A 20,620-nucleotide genomic window follows, 5' to 3' on the forward strand; every position below is an offset into this window, starting at 1 on the left:
GAAGATATTAAGGGAGTGAGTGAAAGTTTCCTAAACCACTAGAATTGGGAATACAAAATATTATGAAAAAAAAATAATGAAAGAGTAGATGAAGTGAGGATTACCTTAATTCATACTCCCTCCGTCCCACGTACCGTGTCTGTGTCTGCTACACTGTAGATACGATATTTTAAGAGGGATGTAATTAGTAAATAATTAAGAATGTATTAGTAAAAATAATTATCCGATAATATAAATAATTATAAATTAAGATTAAGATAACTAATTAGTTTAATTAAAATAAAAAAATAAAATAAAATTAGAAAGTTTAAAATGAGATTAAAGTGTGTAATCATTTTCCAAAAAATAAAAGTGATATGGTACGTGAGACGGACGGAAACGGCAACATGGACATGGTACGTGGGACGGAGGAAGTATATTAATATATATATATATATCACCCAGGAGGAGAGAAAAAGAGGACACCCATCCGTCCAAGACCAAAATAATTTCATTTTATTTCCTTTTGCTTTTATTTTATTTATGTTTATGAGCTTAAATTCATATTTTATTTTTCTAAACATTTAAATTTATTTTTATTTACTTTCCCTTATGTCTACTTTGCTCCCATATTGCAATATTTTTTCAATTCGAGTCGTACTATATTCAGTCTATTGTCGGGCCATTGTTCTACGAATATTTTTGTTCGGAGGTGTTGGCGATTCAATATCCGACTGCGAGATTAGCCCGAGTTCTTTCTTGAGGAGGTCGGAGAACCCAATTTATGTCGATCAGCTGGCCTAATCTATTGGGCCGTCATCGACGAATTTCAGCGACAATAGATTGGCACGCCAAAGGGGACTCCAACGAGTCTCGCATTTTATGCAATTAAGGAATCGCGAACTACTATTTCCGGACAACACCACCATGTCGAAAGAAAAAAGAGTCGCCAGCAAAAACTTAGCGGCACATGTTTCCGAAAGAGATCACACACGATGAGTACTCTACGGCTCTGGAAGGTGTGGAAAGAATGGTGACAAGTCCGGCCAGCATTTTACAAGACCAGATCCGGAAAGAGATCCAAGCGGCACTCCACAGGTCGGCGCTGGAACTTTCCCGGTACATTACAGATGTTGTCTTAAAGCCCACCATCCGTGATGAATTCTCACGGATGAGGGACGAGAAAACGCGCAAGGGCAAGGGACCGATGTACAACCCCGAAATTGCTAACCGACAAGCGTAATGCAGGGGGGCACCACTGGATGACCTCCGGTGTCACTCCAGTATGGCAACGTGACCATACTAGCCAAATAAAATGGAGGCAGGGGCCTCCCGGGGGAGAAAGTGGCCAAAGGACCTTGGCGGTCTTTGGGGCGGGCCACCATAAGGCTGCGGGCACAACAGGGGCATCTGGGAAGCAGCGGATGTGCAGAACCCACGTCCCAATGGTGTACCAACTCTCTATTCGGTAGAATCGGCGCCCCTACATCAACCACGGATGTAAACGCTCAAGGAAACTTAATGGCCGGAGGAAGAGCAGCCGACCCTTGGGGGGCATGGTCGACGACGGCCTCAATACCTCCGTTCTCCCTATTATCCCTTGGAGTTGTTTGGGGGGCATCCGCTTCACCTTCGAACGCATCCTGGGGGGCAGCCCCACCACCTCCGGTCCCATGGGGGGCAGCTCCGTCATCGTTCGCGATTGCATGGGGCCCTAATCTACTAGCTCCGGCCTTGCCGCCTCTAGGAAGTCCTCCCTACCGGACCAGCCGCACAGTAGAGGTACGGACCTCCAAGACAGAGCCCCCTGATTCAGTTCGGTAACTTTGTTCCCCCACCGACAACACCTCCGAGAGTGCCGGTCGATAGGAACCGGATTCGTCCACCCCCGGCACACCCTTCCACAAGGGTATCAGCAACCCTTCCACCATGTTCAGCCAGTTCTGGGACAGGCCGGAGGACATGCCGAGATTGCTTGTCCGCCGCGACCGGTTATTAATCCACAGACCATCGAGGAAGCCATTCGGAGTCTGTATGGCGACCCTATTCGGCTACCCGCTAGGCCCTATTAACAACGGCTGTTTTCAAGTTGCATCAACCATCCGCTACCCCGGAATGCACGGGTTCCGGACTTCACGTTATTCTCACAAGAAGATTCACGGTGTACTATCGAGCATATCAGCCGGTTCACGGCACAATACGGAGGAGAGTTTGGGACAAACAAATGGTTTAAACTCCAATTATTTTTGTTATCTCTCACAGAGCCGTCATTTACGTAGTACGCATTTTTGCCGCCAAACTCGTGCAATACTTGGGCGGATCTCGAAAGGATATTCCATGAGCTCTTTTATAACCCGCTGACGGAGGTGACGGTGTCGGATCTAACCAACCTACGGCAGAAGCATGATGAACCGGTGAAGCAATTTTTGGAAAGATTCCGCAAGGCAGAGGGGCAGTGTCAGGTCCAGATACCTGAAAATCAAGTGGTCAATATGACCATTGATAACATAACACATCAGCTCCGAGAGAAGCTGACCCTCCAGGAGTATAACGACCTCTGACAGCTCACCGAGAAAGCAGTGAAAGTGGAACAGCTCCTCCGGGACGCCCATGCTTCCGGACATCATAAATTTGAAAATGGAACACACATAGTCCAGGTTCAAGAGAAGAATCTGGACTACTAGGACAAGTCAGAGATGAAAATCGGAACGGAGTCATTCCCAGCTCCGATCAATGCTATTGGTGTCTAACCGGCTGGGAAACAGTCTGCCCCGAGTGTTAGGCATAGTCCTAGATGACCCGCCCCGAAGAGGAATGTGCTCGAGCGGCTTAGGAGATCCATCAAACCTCCATGAAGAAACTCAGCATGGGATCATCTTTCGCCCAAATACACAGTCACCAAAGTTAGTTTAAAAAAAAATGCGAGATTTGGTGAGTAAATTTTGGTCTCTTTAGGATTCTGTGCGTGGTTTTTGAAGAACTTCATGGCACGAGAGAATAGTGATGACAAGGAATTATGTTATCAATAAGTGAAATTTAGTGCAACTGTCTTCTATTTTTTTTCTTGTTAACAAGATGGGAGAATCTAAAAAATGGGTCAAAAAGGAAAAATAAAGTATATCGGTCTCTCATAAGACTATGTTTTGAAAATTAAAAAGGTTCATGTTGTTCATCCTATAACAACAATTCAACATGCACAAAGTTAGTATGTATAGCTTCTCTTTGAAAACATACTTCTTAAAGTAAAATGTTTTTGATGCAAAAATGGATTTGAATTATATGACGTTGTGTTGTAAATTTTGTATTCATTGATGTTGCCATCCAAATGATTTATTGGAGTAGATTTGTCCAAATCATTTCCTCAATTATACTACCGGAGTAGGATTTCGACCAAAACGAGCTAGCCCACAAGAGTCTATTTTGGATTAGATGTTTTGAATGGAAAATAAGTAGGAAAAAATAGTTTACGAAGCTGTAGAACTTTCGGGTTTGTTTGTTTTGTATGTTGGTTTAGAAAAGGTATAGAAATTGCGTAGGTAATATAAAAATAATGATTGTGTAATATATTATTTGTTTTGGGAAAATATATTGGGAATTTTTATAAAAAGAACACACTATTTTTGAAACTTGTGGAAAAAAGTCTACACTTGAAGGGAATGGTTACTGTGTTAACAAGGAAAGACAGAAGTTTGAAATAAAAACATGTGTTGTCCTTTTCTATTTGTAGGTATGAGACCATGTCATGTTCTAAAATCAGTGGTAACATGTAATGTGTGAGACTATATTATGTATTGTTAGTTTATGTGTTGTATTTGTATTAAATTAATATAAAAATATGTTGTTTGTAGTAATGTTGTATGTGGTTTGTTAGCACATAATGTACTCTCAACATTGTTCAAAATTTTAAAATCCAACACACTAACAACTTCCACACTTGAGTCAATGTTCTAACACGGCTACAGTTCTTGCAGAACCATCCGAGGTTCTAGGGAAAAATTTAGAGAATAACAAAGTTGTCTACGAGCGGGTGATGGAAATGGCAACAAGCAAAGGGTGCAGTCCTTCTCAACTGGCGCTGGCGTGGGTTCACCATCAAGGAGACGATGTGTGCCCCATCCCTGGCACGACTAAGATCACCAACTTTGACCAGAATGCTGGAGCTCTTGTCGTAAAATTAAGCTCGGAGGAGGTGAATGAGCTCTGCATGTCCACAATATGGAGAAATGCAGACACCTCACCATTATCTTCTTGGCTACAAATTCATCACTGAATCAGTGCAAAAATGGTTTGTGTGGAGAATTTTTTTCAAGTTGTTCATCTTTTTTGTGTTCTAATTTGCCTGAACTTTTCTTCTAGAGTTGAGGTAATAAAGTGGAATCTTTTGTTGTGCATTGACCGTTTACATTGAATGATTGATACCTAAGTTTGTGTTTTTTGGTGTGAATTTGAATATTTTTGTTTTATTAAAATAGATATTTATCCATGTTATGGGTAAAATGATTTTTACTGATATTTTTTTTATGGACATGTATAAATATATATTTTAATAATAAAAAAACAAATTCGAACTAAACAACACAAACTTAGGTATCAATCATTCAATGTATACGGTCAGTATACACCAAAAGATTCCACTTTATTACCTCAGCTGTAGAAGAAAGGTTCAGGCAAATTTATACACAACAAAGATGAACAATTTGAAAAAAAATATTCTCCATACAAACTATTTTTGTAATGATTTAGTGATGAATTTGTTGCCAAGAAAATAATGGTGGGGTGTTTGCATTTCTCCATATTGTGGACATGGCGAAATGTCTCCATCCCTTCATTATATCAACCAAATTACAGAGCTCATTCACCTTCTCCGGGATTTATTTTGCAGCTAGAGCTCCAATTTTCTGGTCAAAGTTAATGATCTTGGTCGTTCCGGAGATGGGGCACACATCGTCTCCTTGATGGTGAACCCACGTCAGCGCCAGTTGAGAAGGACTGCACCACCAAGCATTCCATCACCCGCTCGTAGACAACTTTGTTATTCTTTAGATTTTCACCCTGGAACCTTGGATGGTTCTTCAAGAACCGTAGCAGTGTTAGAACATTGACTAAAGTGCGGAAATTGTTAGTGTGTTGAATTTTAAAATGCAGCACAATGCTGAGAGTATGTTGTGTGCCAACAAACCACATACGTCATTAATACAAACCAACACATTATTTATGTTAACTTAATACAAAATACAACATATGAATTAACAATACATGATATAGTCTCACACAGTACATATTACCATTGATTTCAACATATGACATGGTCTCATACCTACAAATATAAACGGACAACACATGCTTTTATTTAAAAAAATTGTGTTTTGTTGTCAGCACAATAACCATTCCCCTCAAGTGTAGAGTTCTTTCCACAAGTTTAAAAGATGGTGTGTTCGTTTTGTAAAAACTCTCAATACATTTTTTCCAAAAAAAATAATGTATTACACACTAATTATTTTTATATTACTTATACAATTTCCTATACATTCCTTCAAACCGAAATACAAAACAAACAAACCCCAAAATTCTATGGCTTTGTGAACTACTTTTTCCCGCTTATTTTCCATTCAAAACATCAAATCCAAAATAGATTTTTGTGGGCTAGGTCATTTTGATTGAAATCCTACTCCGGGAGTATAATTGGGGAAATGTTTAGGACATATCTATTTTTATAAATCATTTGGATGACAACATCAATCGAATACCAAATTTACAACACAATATCATATAATTCAAATCCATTTTCGCACCAATAACATTTTGATTTAAGAAGTATGTTTTCAAAGAGAAGCTATATATATGAACTTTGCGCAGGTCACCTTCTGATACCTCTTGAGCTAACTTGGGACCCAATGAAAGTAAGCCACGTCCAAGCGGACTATAAGGAACTATTCCAACACCAAGTTTCCTAAAATTTACAAGGCAATTTTCAAACATTATAATTCTCTTCCTCAATATAGAAGATATGTTATAAAAGAAAAATATCCTTACCGGCACGTAGGAACTAGTTCTTCCTCAATATCTCTAGCCCACAGTGACCATTCATTCTAAATTCCGGTTATAGGATGAAGAACATGAGCTCTTCTAATTGTCTAAGCAGAGGCTTCTAAGAGGCCGATATACTTAATTTTTCTTTCTTCGACCAGTTTCTTTAATTCTCTCATCTTGTTAACAAACATAAAAAAAAACATATGAAATATTATTAAAAAACTCCACTAGACACGAAAACCGGGCACAATATTGATTGACTCCATAATATATAGATAAATAATTGATACACATTCCTTTAAACTTAAACTTTTAAGTAAGACGGTTGCAACAAACTTCACTTATTGATAATGTAATTCTTTGTCATCACTATTCTCCCGTGCCATGAAATTCTTCAAAAACCATGCACGAAATTCTTAAAATACCAAAATTTACAAAGAAAGATTACTCATACTTTTTGCAAAAAAATCTCAATAAATTAGGGTCACGATTCACGAGACGAGCAATCAATTATCATGGCTGTAAACTTCCAATAAAGTGCTTTTAGTGTTAGTAGATAAGGAATAAGCTTGTTTCACATGCAACCCTCACATATTTTCGGTGACCATTTATCTTCATTATTTTCTCATCTCTATTCTTTACTCGCTTAGTAGCTATTTTCATTTTTTCTCTCCATCCACCTTTCAAAGCCTGCATCAATTCAAAGGAAGGCCTTAACATTGCCAAAGAAATTCATGTGTGTGGATGATTCATGTCCATCATGTTGTGAATTTATTCCCGAATCCTTTGGATTTATCGAACAAACCTTGTATACAAATACGAAATCAATTAGTAATAGTGGAAGCAATTAAATCGAATAAACCCAATACCGAATCGAAATATAAATTAAACTCCTCAAGACTAAATGAATTTTTGAAAACTAGGAAATCAAACCCAACCAAACACGCCTCTGAGTTGAATTAAACAATTAAATAAATTGAAGAAATGAACTTCCCGTTTGTCTCTGAAATTTAACCGCGACAGAAACTGAAGCCACTGTCGACGACCTCGAACAGCGACGCACGGTGACAACGGCGATCAACTTCAGCGGCTTGCTTTCACTTCAGCGTCCAATCCGGCAGTCTGCTCCGTCGCCTGGAAGCGCGCCTCCGTCGAACAATGGAGAACTCCAGTCGTCTTCTCCAATATTCCTTCTGAAAACTTCAAAAAACTCCGATCGAGTCCTTCCTTCCATTGATCTTTCACCGGAGGTTGAGGAACATCGTTTATCAGCTCAGTCCATGGTGTAAAGTGGCCCGAGATAATCACGCCTCAAGGTTGAAGGTCGGCTCGTCACTCTAAGCCACGACGCCCACCGGAATTGGCACAAGAAAAGGGTCCCGAACATCACCAGAATCGCTCGCGGTTTCTCTCCCTCTCCTTCACTCTCTGAACCGGTTATGCTCTGTCTCTTCTACTTACTCACCCATACACCTGACCCCTAAAAACCCCTTTTAAACTAACTTTTAATAACTTCTCCAAACTAAAAAACCACACACAGTTATAACCAACATAACAACCTAACAAATTGATTTAGGGTTTGATATATGGGTTTGGGTTAAAGGGTTTGGGTCGAATCCGGTGGGTCGGGCTACAGAGTAGACCAACTTATTTATTTATCGAGAGACTTATCGGGTTAGCCCTTGAACGACCATAATTCCCAACACATCTAATGCCACATTTATGTTTTAGAAATGTGAGCATACCATTTTTTACTATGAAAATAGTTAACATAGTTTGCATTAGGTTGCTATATCAATGTTGCTTCATAACTTATGATATAATTGCTAGTTTATTTTATAAATTCACAATGGGAACATTCAGTTGCTTATAAACAAAAACAGAATCACCTTGATACTAAACCAGATCGAGCCCGGGATCTTCTTGAAAATAGGAAGATCTAGGATAGACGGCCAACCTCCTGGAGAGAGCGATGTGCATGGACCAGGTGAGTAGGGATGCATAGACATGTGCATTCAGTTGCTAATAAGCATTCTTTATTTTTTATGGAATCAGATTCGTATACATTGAACGTGATTCGGATTATAATTTAGTTTAAGAAAATTATAAATTCATTAATAATGCATGTTGCGTTTTGACGGTGAAAATAAAGTATTTGACGTTGCCAAAGTAATCTCTCTTATATGAAATTTTTACTTGATGACGTAAGTGTTTATATGTGTATTTTAATTCATGTGATTATTCTTCGGCCCAAAGGCAGTCGGTAATTGACAGAATAAAATATACATCTGCAATAATATGTATGAGACGATTATATGGATTTAACTTATGTGAATAGTAAATCAGTCCAAAGATTGGTTGTTGTTTAACATTACTTATTGTCCGTATATGATTATTGCAACAAGATGACTGCTAGCAATCAATGTTATTGATCCAAAGATTTATCATTGATGTTGCACTTAGTGTCTTGGGATGAGAATACATTATTATTGAGCTTCATTATGATTCATTTGGTTGCATGAATCTTGACTTGGCATTAACAATAGACCAACCCACTCATACGGTGAAAAACACTGCATATGAAAAGCAGTTGTTCGAGAAGTGGGATAGGTCCAATGCCTAAGTCTAATGATCATTAAGCAAAGCACTCCATAAATTTTAGGAGTACAATATATGATTCCTTGTCGAAATTAAGAAACGTTTTACCAAAAGCGATAAGGCGGAAAATGCGTATTCTTCTTAAGAGTCTCATTACCATAAAGTACAACGACAAATAAAACATAAGGGAGTACATCCTGAACATGTCTAATATTACTACTAAATTGAGGGCACTTAAGTTAGACTTTTCGGAGGACATGTTTGTCCTATTAGTCTTGCTCTTGAAATTAATTTAATTTCAGTTCCTAGACACACTTGAGGGTGGATTTTGGTGTAACAACACTCATCAGTGTGTCTATGCAAGATTATTTTATTGTCGAAATCAATAGATGTTGAAAGATACATCTATATGGGTGAAGACAAGAAAGTTCAAGTTGAAGTCATGGACAATTTTAGATTATTACTGAGTACTGGTTAGTATTTGGATTTGGATGAGACATTTTTTGGTAACATCTTTAGTCAAAATTTAATTTCGATCTCTATTTTGAACAAATTCAGTTATTATTGTTTATTCGGATATAGAGTTTTGTCTCTTCCAAAATTCAAAATCGATTGGAACTAGTGCATCATTTGATAATAATAATCATTATTTACTTAATAGTCTGACTTCATATCATGAATTATTTATTGAATATATTCATATAGCTTCCATGATTGCGGATCCGCTGAGTTAATAAAAGGTTTCCACTTAAGTTCTATAGTGAACATGTTGCTTGTTTGAGTGTGGAACCATACTTTCATACTTTGGTTTAGTGGGAGCTAATTAGTAATGTTCAAATACACTAAGTTTACTTTATTTTGTATTGTAGTATTCAGTATGCACTGTGCAGTATTTAGTTTTAATTCAGTATACAGTTGTTTTGAATTAAAGTTAAGGTGGATCAGTTGGAAATAGGTATGTTAAGATCACATTACAAGAAATTTCCATGTTGTGCATCCGCACTTGATCGAATCTTAGGTTATATTAGTGTTGTGACCACTCTTCGGTCCCATTGCAAGAAATGCAGTGATGGCCACTTTGATCCGCACTGATGTGATTGATAGATAAGATTGGTAATATACATTAAAGAATCTGATAGCAAAATTTTATGAGCTCATAAGGTTATTCAGTGTACATTTACCCAAGTGGGATATTGTTGGATTAAAAATCCAATTGAGGGTTAAATGTAACTATTTGGGTTATTAGTCAGATTAAGCCTAAATTAAATGATTTATTAATTTTTTGGGCTTAGATGCATTTAGTAAGTGCAGACCTCCTATGTGCAGAAACCTGGTAACTTATTAATTAGGTGATGAGGCCAATTAGTAATAAAGGATATAAATAGGGTTGTGATCTCAGGTCTAGACGTAACATCCATTATGTTCCATACCTCATCATGGGAGTAACGGCAGAAACCCTAGCGGTTTTCTTAGGAAGGGTTGTGCCATAAGCTTGAAGAACACAAAACTCTCCATTGATATGTAGATCTGAATCCGACTATGTTGAGGAATAAGGTTAGATATGATTTGCTTTATTTTTATCTCAATTATTACAACACGGTAGATCCTGGGCTTAAGGTTAAATTCCTGATAAGTTCCAATAGGTCTTCTCAATATCTTTCGCCCACAATGACCATTCATTCTGAATTGCGGTTATTAGATTAACAACATGAGCCCTTCTTACTGTCGAAGCAAAGGCTTCGGACAAGCCAATATACTTTATTTTTCCTTATTCGACCAGTTTCTTTAATTCTCCCATCTTGTAAGGCGAAAAAATAGACAAAATTATTGTGAGAATTTTCAATATAGACACACGTAATAGGGCACACGATCAATCATAAATAACATTACAACTTACAATCCGAATAATTGGATTTAAGGGCTCAACCTATGGTCATATGAAGACGTACATTTTAACAATCAGGTAATCTAAAATTTATGTAGCTTTTTGTTGCAACAAACACAGGAATTCATAATATATCCATGCTCTAATTCTACAATAAGATTATGTTATCCTATCGGTTGTTAATATCTAAATTACACTATGATTGATTGCATAAAAATGGTCAGAATCTCCTCAAATAATGATTAAGATGTAGTTACTACACAAGCAACTTCACTAAATGAAAACCTAATTTCATAAACCACACATGGAATTCTTAAAAGACCAAAATATACAAAGAAAGGTTACCCTGTACTTCTTGCAGAAAATCCCGAAAAATGGAGATATCTATCATAAATCAGGGCCACGATTCGCAAAACAAGCAATAAATTATCATGACTGCAAACTTCCAATAAAATGCTTTTAGTGTTAGTAGATAAAGACTCACAGTGACTTCAATGGGCACACGATTCGCAAAACTTCCAATAAAATTATTTTAGTCCCGTAACTAGAGACTGTTTTAAAAATAGTCTCGTAAGTGGAAAATTTTCGCACATTTAGTCATCGATGCCTATGTGGCACCTACATAGCATACCAACGGACACATGTCGGCCAGGTCAGCGGCACATGGCAGGCACGTATCCGCCATGTGAATAATTTTTAATTTATTTTAAATATATAAAATAAACAAAATTTACAAATAAAATTTACAATATAAAAAATAAAATGAAAAATAAAATTTAAAATTTAAAAATATAAAAAATAAAATTAAAAAAATATAAAATAAAATAAAAATACAAATTATCCACGTGTCCGCCAAGTCAAGGCCATGTGGCCGATACGTGCATAATTTTTATTTTTAGTAATAAAATATAAAAAATATAATTAAAAACATGATATATAAATTATTAAAGACCACGTGGCGTTGACCCGGCGAACATGAGGATAAATTTTATTTCTTACTTTATTTTTTATGTTTTATTTTTTAAGTTTTATATTTTATATTTTAAAAAAATAAAAATAAAAATTATCCACGCGTCGGATACATGTCTGGCACATGGCGCTGACTTTGCCGACATGTGTCCGCCGAAATACCATGCAAGTGGCACATAGACATCGAAAACTAAATGTACGAAAATTTCACTTATGGAACTATTTTAGACAGTCTCCAATTACGAAATTGAAATTAAAATGATAAAGGGTCCAATTACATACTAAAAAATCAATTTACCCAAAACAAAATGAATAGTATTTCTATTTAATAGAAATATATATTAATGCAGTATATTGAATGTAAAATTAATTTTTAATACTCCCTTTCCTAGGTAATTTGTGCGTGTAACTGTAGACACGAAAAGTTAGATAAAATATGATTAGTAAGTAATTAAGAAATGTATAAGTAAAAATAATTATTGTGTAGTAAAAAGGAAATGACAAGTTATCTGGGACGGACGAAAATAGAAAATAGAGACAAATTATATGAGACGGAGGGAATATAATATAAAAATGATAAAAAGGAGTTTAATTTTTATATATTTAGAAGGAAATGTGTAAATAGATTCTACAGGTGTGTTTGGTTTTTATTTGGATTTTGAATAATATTTTTTAAAATTTGAATAGGTTTTTTGATACTATAATATAAATATATATCCGGATGATACTTTGAATTTAAATTGATTCTTGTTGGAGGTTTAGATTATGGGTTTGGTTTTTGAATAGTAATTTATTTTAAATTTAAATAATTTTTTTATGCTATATAAATAATTATTGATATGATATTTTGAATATAAAATTGATTTTTAATATAATATAAAATATAAAAAAATAAGCATTTGATTTGATATTTTTTGAGGAAAAAATCAGTGAATAAATTTAACGATATATTTGGTTGGGGTTCGGATTTTGGAATTGAGTTTTGATAGTAAAATTTTTCAATTTGAATATTTATTAAATATAAGTGAATATGTATTAATGTAACCGTGGCCAAAAGAAAGTGACATAATCGAATGGAACGGAGTTACCGATGCATGAACATAGCATAGCATAACAATAATGCTAAATACTTGCAATAAGTAAAATGAACAAGTCCGTCCGAGCCTAAACCTTGCCGAGGAGAATCTCGTTGGTTTTGGGGTCCGTATTTTTCGGAAGTATCAAGAAACGTGACACCGAAATCGACGGCATAGTAGATGAGTTGATCATCTATGAATCGGGCTTGGGCGGGCAAAAAGAAGGAAACGATAATATATATAAAAAAAAAATGAAAAAATAAAAAAGAGAGAGTGAGCCTAAGGAGAAGCCCAAATAAATATGTTCTATATGTCTCACCGGAATTGAACTATTTGATTAGGAATATGGTATTTAAGGTAAGAATGTTGATTAATAGATAATAATGAGTTATGATATTATTATATTATTTTTTATATAATTAATAATATTTATAATTTTTAAAGTAAATTTAATATATATGATTAAAGAAATTAAAATTTATGTTTAAATATTTAAAAATTATATAGTAATTAAAAAATATATGCAATATTGATATCATTTTGTAGAGAATAAAATTTTCTATAATACAAGTAAATAAAAAAAAAAATTTTGTTTGTTTATAATGAACATAAATCAATTTTTATAAAAGACGTATAGTTTTAAATATAGATACTTTTTAGGAGATATGGAAATAAAGGGATTTGAGTGAGTCATATGTCATTTATGATGTTGTATATTACGTAGTTACTTAAGTTGATTTATATTTGTTAAATATATTTTTATTTAATAATTTTTACCTAAAGAGAAATGTGTCAATTGTTACTGGATAAACAAAAATGCGACGGTACAATAAAAATAATTAAAAAAAGGTATAAAGATATGCCCAAGTGAGAGTCATAGTTCTTGCTGGTTCTGTTTTTTCTTCAACATAATTTTCACATTTTTAAAGAGTTAACATAGTAGACGAAAGAAAAGAGAAGATATACGATCGTTCGTATGCACTGACGTAGCGTCACCGCAAGCCGTGACGTCACTCACTCCCTCCCTCCCTCCTTCGGTTGTCATTGTCACTTTTGCACCCTATTTTAAGATGTTATCGGTGAGTTTGTTTTTGCTGAATAATGATTTTACTATACAATAATCAATTTTGATCTTAGTTAAAAAATTTAGATTAATTTTAGTTTCATTCAAATTGCATCGAAGATCATGTTCTTGTTAATATACCAGTGTTACTTAATTAATTCACTCGTATACTTTTCAAATAAATATAATATTATATTTATTAAAATTCATGTCCAGCCCATATAAAATATATTTTGTTTTGAACATGTATGTATCATATTAAAATATTATTTTAATAAAAAGAAAAAATAAATAAATTCACACCAAACAACGCAAACTTAAATATCAATCATTCAATGTATAACGTCAGTACACATCAAAAGATTCCACTTTATTACCTCAACCGTAAAAGAAGAGTTCAGGCAAACTAGAACACAACAAAGATGACAACTTGAAAATTTTCTCCACACAAACAATTTTTGCAATGATTCAATGATGAATTCATTGCCAAGACGACAATGGTGGGGTGATTGAGTTTTTCCATGTTGCGAACATGGCGAAATGCCTTTCTCCCTTCACTAAATCAGCTAAATTACCGAGCTCATTCACCTCCTCCGGGGTTAATTTTACGGCCAGAGCTCCGACATTCTGGTTGAAGTTGCTGATCTTGGTCGTTCCGGGGATGGGGCACACGTCGTCTCCTTGGTGGTGAACCCATGCCAACGCCAATTGAGAAGGACTGCACCCTTTGCTTGCCGCCATTTCTATCACCCGCTCGTAGACAACCTTATTATTCTCTAAATTTTCGCCCTGAAACCTCGGATGGTTCTGCAAGAACCGTAGTCATGTTAAAATATTGACAAGTGTGAAAGTTCGTGTGTTGGATTTTAAAATTGAGCACAGTGCTGAGAGCACATTGTATGAACTAATAATACATGGTATAACCTTTCATGGAATACATGTTACTATTTATTTCAGCGTATGACATGGTCTCATCTACAAATATAAACGGACAATACATACTTTTATTTAAAATAATATCTCCGTTTACTTGTCAGCACAGTAACCATTCCCCTAGAGTGTAGACTTATTTCCACAAATTTCAAGAAAACAAAATTCCACGGCTTAATAAACTATTTTTTCCTATTTATTTTTCATTCAAAACATCGAATCCAAAACAAACTCTCGTGGGCTAGCTCGTTTTGGTGGAAATCTTACCCCGGGTGTATAATTGGACAAATCTACTCCAATAAATCATTTGGATGATAACATCAATCGAATACCAAATTTCAACAAGACATTGTATAATTCAAATCCATTTTTGCATCAAGAATATTTTAATAAAAAAATGTTTTCAAAGAGAAGCTATATATACTAACCTTGCGCATGTCGCCTTCTGACAACTCCTGAATTAACTTGGGACCCGATGAAAGGAAGCCACGTCCAAGCGGACTATAAGGAACTATTCCAATACCAAGTTCCCTAAAATTTAAAAGGCAATCGGAATTTCAAACACTATAATTCTTTTCCTCAATATAGAATATTATAGAAGAAACATATCGTTACCGGCACGTAGGAACTAGTTCTTCCTCAATATCTCTTGCCCACAATGACCATTCATTCTGAATTGCTGTTATAGGATGAACTGCATGAGCTCTTCTGATTGTCGAAGCGCAGGCTTCTGAGAGGCCAATATACTTTATTTTTCCTTCTTCGACTAGTTTCTTCAATTCTCCCATCTTGTTAAGCAAAAAAAAGGCATATAACATATTATGAAAAAAATCCACTAAAGACACGGAAAACCAGGCATACTGTTGGTTCACTCTGTAATATATAAATAAATAATTGATGTTTATCTAAACTTTTAGGTGAGACAGTTGCAACAAAGTTCACTTATTGATAATGTAATTTCTTGTCATCACTATTCTCCCGTGCCATGAAATTCTTCAAAACCAGGCACAGAATTCTTAAAAGACGAAAATTTACAAAGAAAAATTACCCATACTTTTTGCAGAAAAATCTCAATAATGAAAATATCTATCATAAATCAGGTTCACGATTCACGAAACAAGCAAACAATTATCATGGTCGTAAAACTTCCAATAAAATGCTTTTAGTGTTAGTAGATAAAGACTCACAGTGACTTCAATGGGCACACGAGTGTCAATCCGATGAACATAATAGAGATCAATGCAATCGATATCAAGGCGCTTTAAGCTTGCCTCACATGCAGCCCTCACATATTCCGGGCGACCATTGATCTCCAATGCCTTCCCATCTCTGATACTTACTCCGAACTTAGTAGCTATTTCCACTTTTTCTCTCCATCCGCCTTTCAAAGCCTGCATCAATTTGAAGAAATGTCTTAACATTGCCAAAGAATTTCATGTGTGCGGATGATTCATGTCCATCCAATGCCACATTTGTTTTTTCAGAAATGTGAGCATACCATTTTGTACTATGAAAATAGTTAACTTAGTTTGCATTAGGTTGCTAAATTGGTAACACCTAGGCTATGTTCTTTATGATATTTTTTTTTTTCAATTTTTTACTATACCGTTTCATAATTGTTAAAAATAAAAAAATAAAAAAAATCTAATTCTACATACAAAGAATCACAATGAACTACTATTTCACCTAAAATACAACAAAAACAAAAATCTACAAAACATAAGTCAAACACACCCCTCTCATGTAAGAAACTTCGGCACACTAAATCGCATTGAAATTGAGTATATGAGCATTATAGGGATCATTAGCTTAATTAAAGTTTACCAAACATCTACCTACAAACTTTAGATGAATATATATGAGTTGAAAATTCCCTTTTTATACTTTCAAGAGAAGGGAGCCATTTGCTCACTTATAAACATTGAGGTTTTTTACTAGCTATATATTCTAAGATGAAAAAGTGTTTCTCCATCCAAAAACATTATTTTCAACGCCAATATTTATATATGAAATATCACATTCAACTTCTATTTTTTACTTAAAAAAAATAAATAATAATCGAAAAGAAACATGAAACACAAAAATAAAAATCGTAATAATAATAATATGCTTTTTGTATAAAACTATTACATTTATATAAATATATATAACTTCCGGTTTTTTTTTTTTTTTGTGGAGTTTATAAGGTTGTGTTTGGTTGGATTTTCTCCAAGAATTTTATTATTCTTTTTTTTTTTCGAAAATATAAAATCAAATTAATATTTTTTATAGTATATTAAAAATTAATTTTATATATAAAATTATCAAATCAAATTTTATTTATATTGCTTCAAACGGCTCAAACTAAAAAATTTTACAATTCAAAACTCAAATAAAAAAACTCAAACCCTAAACCAAAACACACCCTAAAGGTTTTTATTATTCATAATTTATTTATTTTTTAATTATCAAATCAAATAAATATTAGTATTTATTTATTATATTATACTATATCCCTCTTATATCTATGTATCCATTTATTTTTTACACATAGTTTTAAGAATGGATGTAGTAGAAATAAAAGTAAAAAAACTAAACTAACTTTAATGGTACTTGTAATGTTAAATAATAATTTACTTACTACAAAAATAAAAAAATAAAAAATATAGATATTTTGTTATGAAACGGAATAGATAAATTGTTAAGGACCCTCCACTCCATTTTTGGAGTTTATACAGTAAAAATGCAGTTGATCTACGGTAATTTTACTCCAACTATAAACTTCAATTTTTACTCTAAAAATATATTTCTATATATTCTTCTTTTATATTATTTTATATAAGTTTTCATATTTATAAATTACATCCCAACTTTAATTTATTTTTACATTAGATCCATACACATATAATTTATAAATTATTTAAAAATTACATATATAAAAATTAACATTTATAATTAATAACTATTACAAATATAATAATTTTAAATAAATAATTAAATGCTATCAATTTAAAAGTAAAATTATATATTACTTTCCAAAAACTAAAATTATATCACTTTTAAAAAATAAAATTATACATTATTTTTCAAAAATAAATAAAATTATATACAACTTTTTAAAATATAAAATTATATATCATCTACTAAAAAATTAAAATTACACAATACACCAAAAAAATACCAAAATTATAAAAAACACCACAAAAACTCCACAAAAAAAAAAAAAAGGAGTGGAGTAACCCACCCCCCATTTTTGGTACAAAATGCAGTGGGTTTGGAGATGATATAAGCGACAGAGGGAGTATTAATATTCAATTTTTGAGAATCCAAAACCCTCAAATGGATATCTTGGAAGTATCTTAAGACCCTTTCTAAAAACTTTTTACTGTAGATTTGAACAGATTCTCAATCATATCCACACGGAAGAAAGACAAACCAAATATGGAACTTTCGTCGAACACCTTGTAGGCAGGCAGGCAGGCAGATTCAATTTCATCCATAAAACTACTATCCAAAGCAAGAAAAACAAGTAAAACCAAAGTTGAATCAATTTTGGAATAATTATCGATGCAGAAACATAATATAAGTTAGATTGGAAACAACAGTAAGTAAAAGGATCGAACAAGTAAGTAACAAATTAAAGAGAAGCCTAAACCTTGCCGAGGAGAATCTCGTTGGTGTGGGGCCCGTAGACGTCGGAAGTATCGAGAAACGTGACGCCGGAGTCGACGGCGTGGTGGATGAGTTGAATCATCTCCGAATCGGGCTTGGGCGGGCCGTAGCCGGCGGACATCCCCATACACCCCAGCCCTTGCTTTGAGACCTCCAGCCCCTGCGACCCTAGCTTCATTCTAACCGCCATTGTTTAATTTGGACTGGACTGGACTTGGAGGAGATCGGATGAATTGAGGAGCTTTTAAAGAGTTGCAGAGCAGACGGACGGCAGATGAGAGAAGATAAGCGATTGTTCGTATGCGCTGACGTACATTCGCCGCAAGCCGTGACGCCACTTTATTACTTTATCTACGGTATTTTTACTTCAACCAATAAACTTTAATTTTTACTCTAAAAAAATATATTCTCTATATACTTCTTTTATATTATTTTATATAATATTTTATATTTATAAATTATATCTCAACTTTAATTATTTTTACATTATAATTCATACATATAATTTATATTTTATTTAAAAATTACATATATTAAAATTAACATTTATAATTAATAACTATTACAAATAAAATAATTTTAAATAGATAATTAAATGTTATCGAGACAAATAACTATTTAAAAGTACATATTATTTTAAAAAAATATAAAATTATATATTACTTAAAAAAATAATATTATATACTACTTTTAAAAAATAAAATTATGTATTATTTTTTTAAAAAGATAAAATTATATCACTTTTCGAAAATAAAAATTATATATTAATTTTAAAAATATAATTATCTATATTACTTTTCAAAAAATAAAATTATATATCATTTTTAAAAAAATAATATTTTTTTAAAAAAATAAAATTGTACATAATTTTTTAATATAAAAAAAAAAAAAAATTGAGTGGAGGTAGAATGGGGGGGGGGGGGAGGGGACGTGGGGGGGTTGTTTCCACACAGGTCCAATGCAGTGTCGGTATTTTCACTTTTACTCTGTACCCTTTTGTTTCGACACAGGTCCAATGCAGTGTCGGTCTAAGTACCCTTCTTTTAAGATATTAGTTTGTTTGGTAAATTTAAGGGTGTGTTTGTTCGGGGGTTCGATTTTGAGTTGAGATTTAAATAGTAAAACTTTTGAATTTGAATAGTTGTATGATGTGATATAAATAGGTGTTGATGTGATGTTTTTAATTTAAAATTAATTTTTTGTTTAATATAAAAAATAAAAAATAGATATTTGATTTGATGTTTTTGAGGAGAAAAAATTGGATAAATAGTAAATTTAAAATTCAATCTCCCAAACAAATACACCCTTAAGTGAAAAAGAAAAAAAAAAAAGAGAATGAAAAACTAGAAAATTTATAAAAAAAAAAAAAAAAAAGAAATGATCTAAGAAATACTAGTAACGTAAACAGAAAAAATAAATAAATAGATAAATAAATAAATAAAATTGTAAATTGACTTTTATTTGTTAAAATAACCACGGTTGTCTTTGAATATTAATTATTATATCAAAATTTAGTACAAATTAAAAAAAAATTATAAAAATATTTATTTAGTGTCTTACGGTACTGATAGAAGGACATCTGTAAAAAAAATTTATACAAATATAAAAATATTTTTCATACAATAACTAAAAAATAAATGTAACTCTTGGAGGCGGACGGAAGAGTATAAGATGATAAAATTATTTATTATAAATATATTATACATAAATTTAATAGTAAATAAAAAATATTAACTTAATTTTGAGGGGTGGTGAAATAATTTTTTCTAGTAAAATATTATGGCTAAGAGTTTTTTTATTATTATTTTGAAATTAAAAGAAATTGAGAAATAATTATAAATTATAAATCAAATATGTCCAAAATTTTTGCTATATTCATAGGCCAAAATAAAATCTTTTAGGGCGGCTGCGAGGACTCAAAATTGTACTACGGTATATATATTAAACTCGAGTGTAGGGTAGCGTCTGTAAAAAGAATAAAATTGCAGAGAAACGAAAATAGAGAATGAAATTGGAGAGAAATAAAATTTAGTGGAGAATGAGAATTAATTCTCTTATTTGGTAAAATAGAGAATTAAATTGAGAAATGTATAAAAAAAAATACAGTTATATGAATGGATTAAATAAGAATAAATGATTAATTGGATAAAAAAAGAGTTTTAATGAATGAAAATTCATGAAAAGTATTTTTGGTGATTTTTTTTTTTAAAAAAAATTATAAATTATATATGATGTTTTATATTTTAGTATAATTTTTTAAAGAATCGTAAAATTTAAATACTTTAACAATAAATTAAATTTGAATTTTATAAAATTAAAATAATATATTAAAAAAATATATATATAAATTAGATAGTACAAAAAAAAAAATTTTAAAAATATATATCCATATATTATTTCTCTTCATTTCTCTGCATACAGGAGAGAAATCAAAACAGA

General features: G+C 32.8%; 2 protein-coding genes and 1 pseudogene across 2 annotated transcripts; 1 reads left to right on the forward strand and 2 right to left on the reverse strand.

The window, feature by feature from the left end:
- Positions 1-2,712: 2,712 nt before the first annotated feature.
- Positions 2,713-4,249, forward strand: LOC127242578 (probable aldo-keto reductase 5). Its single transcript, XM_051262158.1, has 3 exons — positions 2,713-2,882; positions 3,707-3,738; positions 3,942-4,249. Exons 1-3 carry the CDS (start codon positions 2,713-2,715, stop codon positions 4,247-4,249), a joined length of 510 nt encoding a protein of 169 aa, XP_051118115.1.
- Positions 4,250-4,850: 601 nt separating this feature from the next.
- Positions 4,851-6,185, reverse strand: LOC127242579 (probable aldo-keto reductase 4; annotated as a pseudogene).
- A 7,711-nt stretch (positions 6,186-13,896) lies between these two features.
- On the reverse strand, positions 13,897-18,417 carry LOC127242600 (auxin-induced protein PCNT115-like). The gene is made up of 5 exons (XM_051262183.1): positions 18,165-18,417; positions 15,718-15,921; positions 15,146-15,318; positions 14,959-15,061; positions 13,897-14,407 (listed from the first exon to the last, which is right to left on the reverse strand). Exons 1-5 carry the CDS (start codon positions 18,369-18,371, stop codon positions 14,081-14,083), a joined length of 1,014 nt encoding a protein of 337 aa, XP_051118140.1. The 5' UTR covers positions 18,372-18,417; the 3' UTR covers positions 13,897-14,080.
- Between the last annotated feature and the right edge of the window lie 2,203 nt (positions 18,418-20,620).

Source organism: Andrographis paniculata, unplaced genomic scaffold (genome assembly GCF_009805555.1).
Source record: "Andrographis paniculata isolate CXL003 unplaced genomic scaffold, ASM980555v1 Contig87END, whole genome shotgun sequence".
Taxonomy (NCBI): Eukaryota; Viridiplantae; Streptophyta; class Magnoliopsida; order Lamiales; family Acanthaceae; genus Andrographis; species Andrographis paniculata.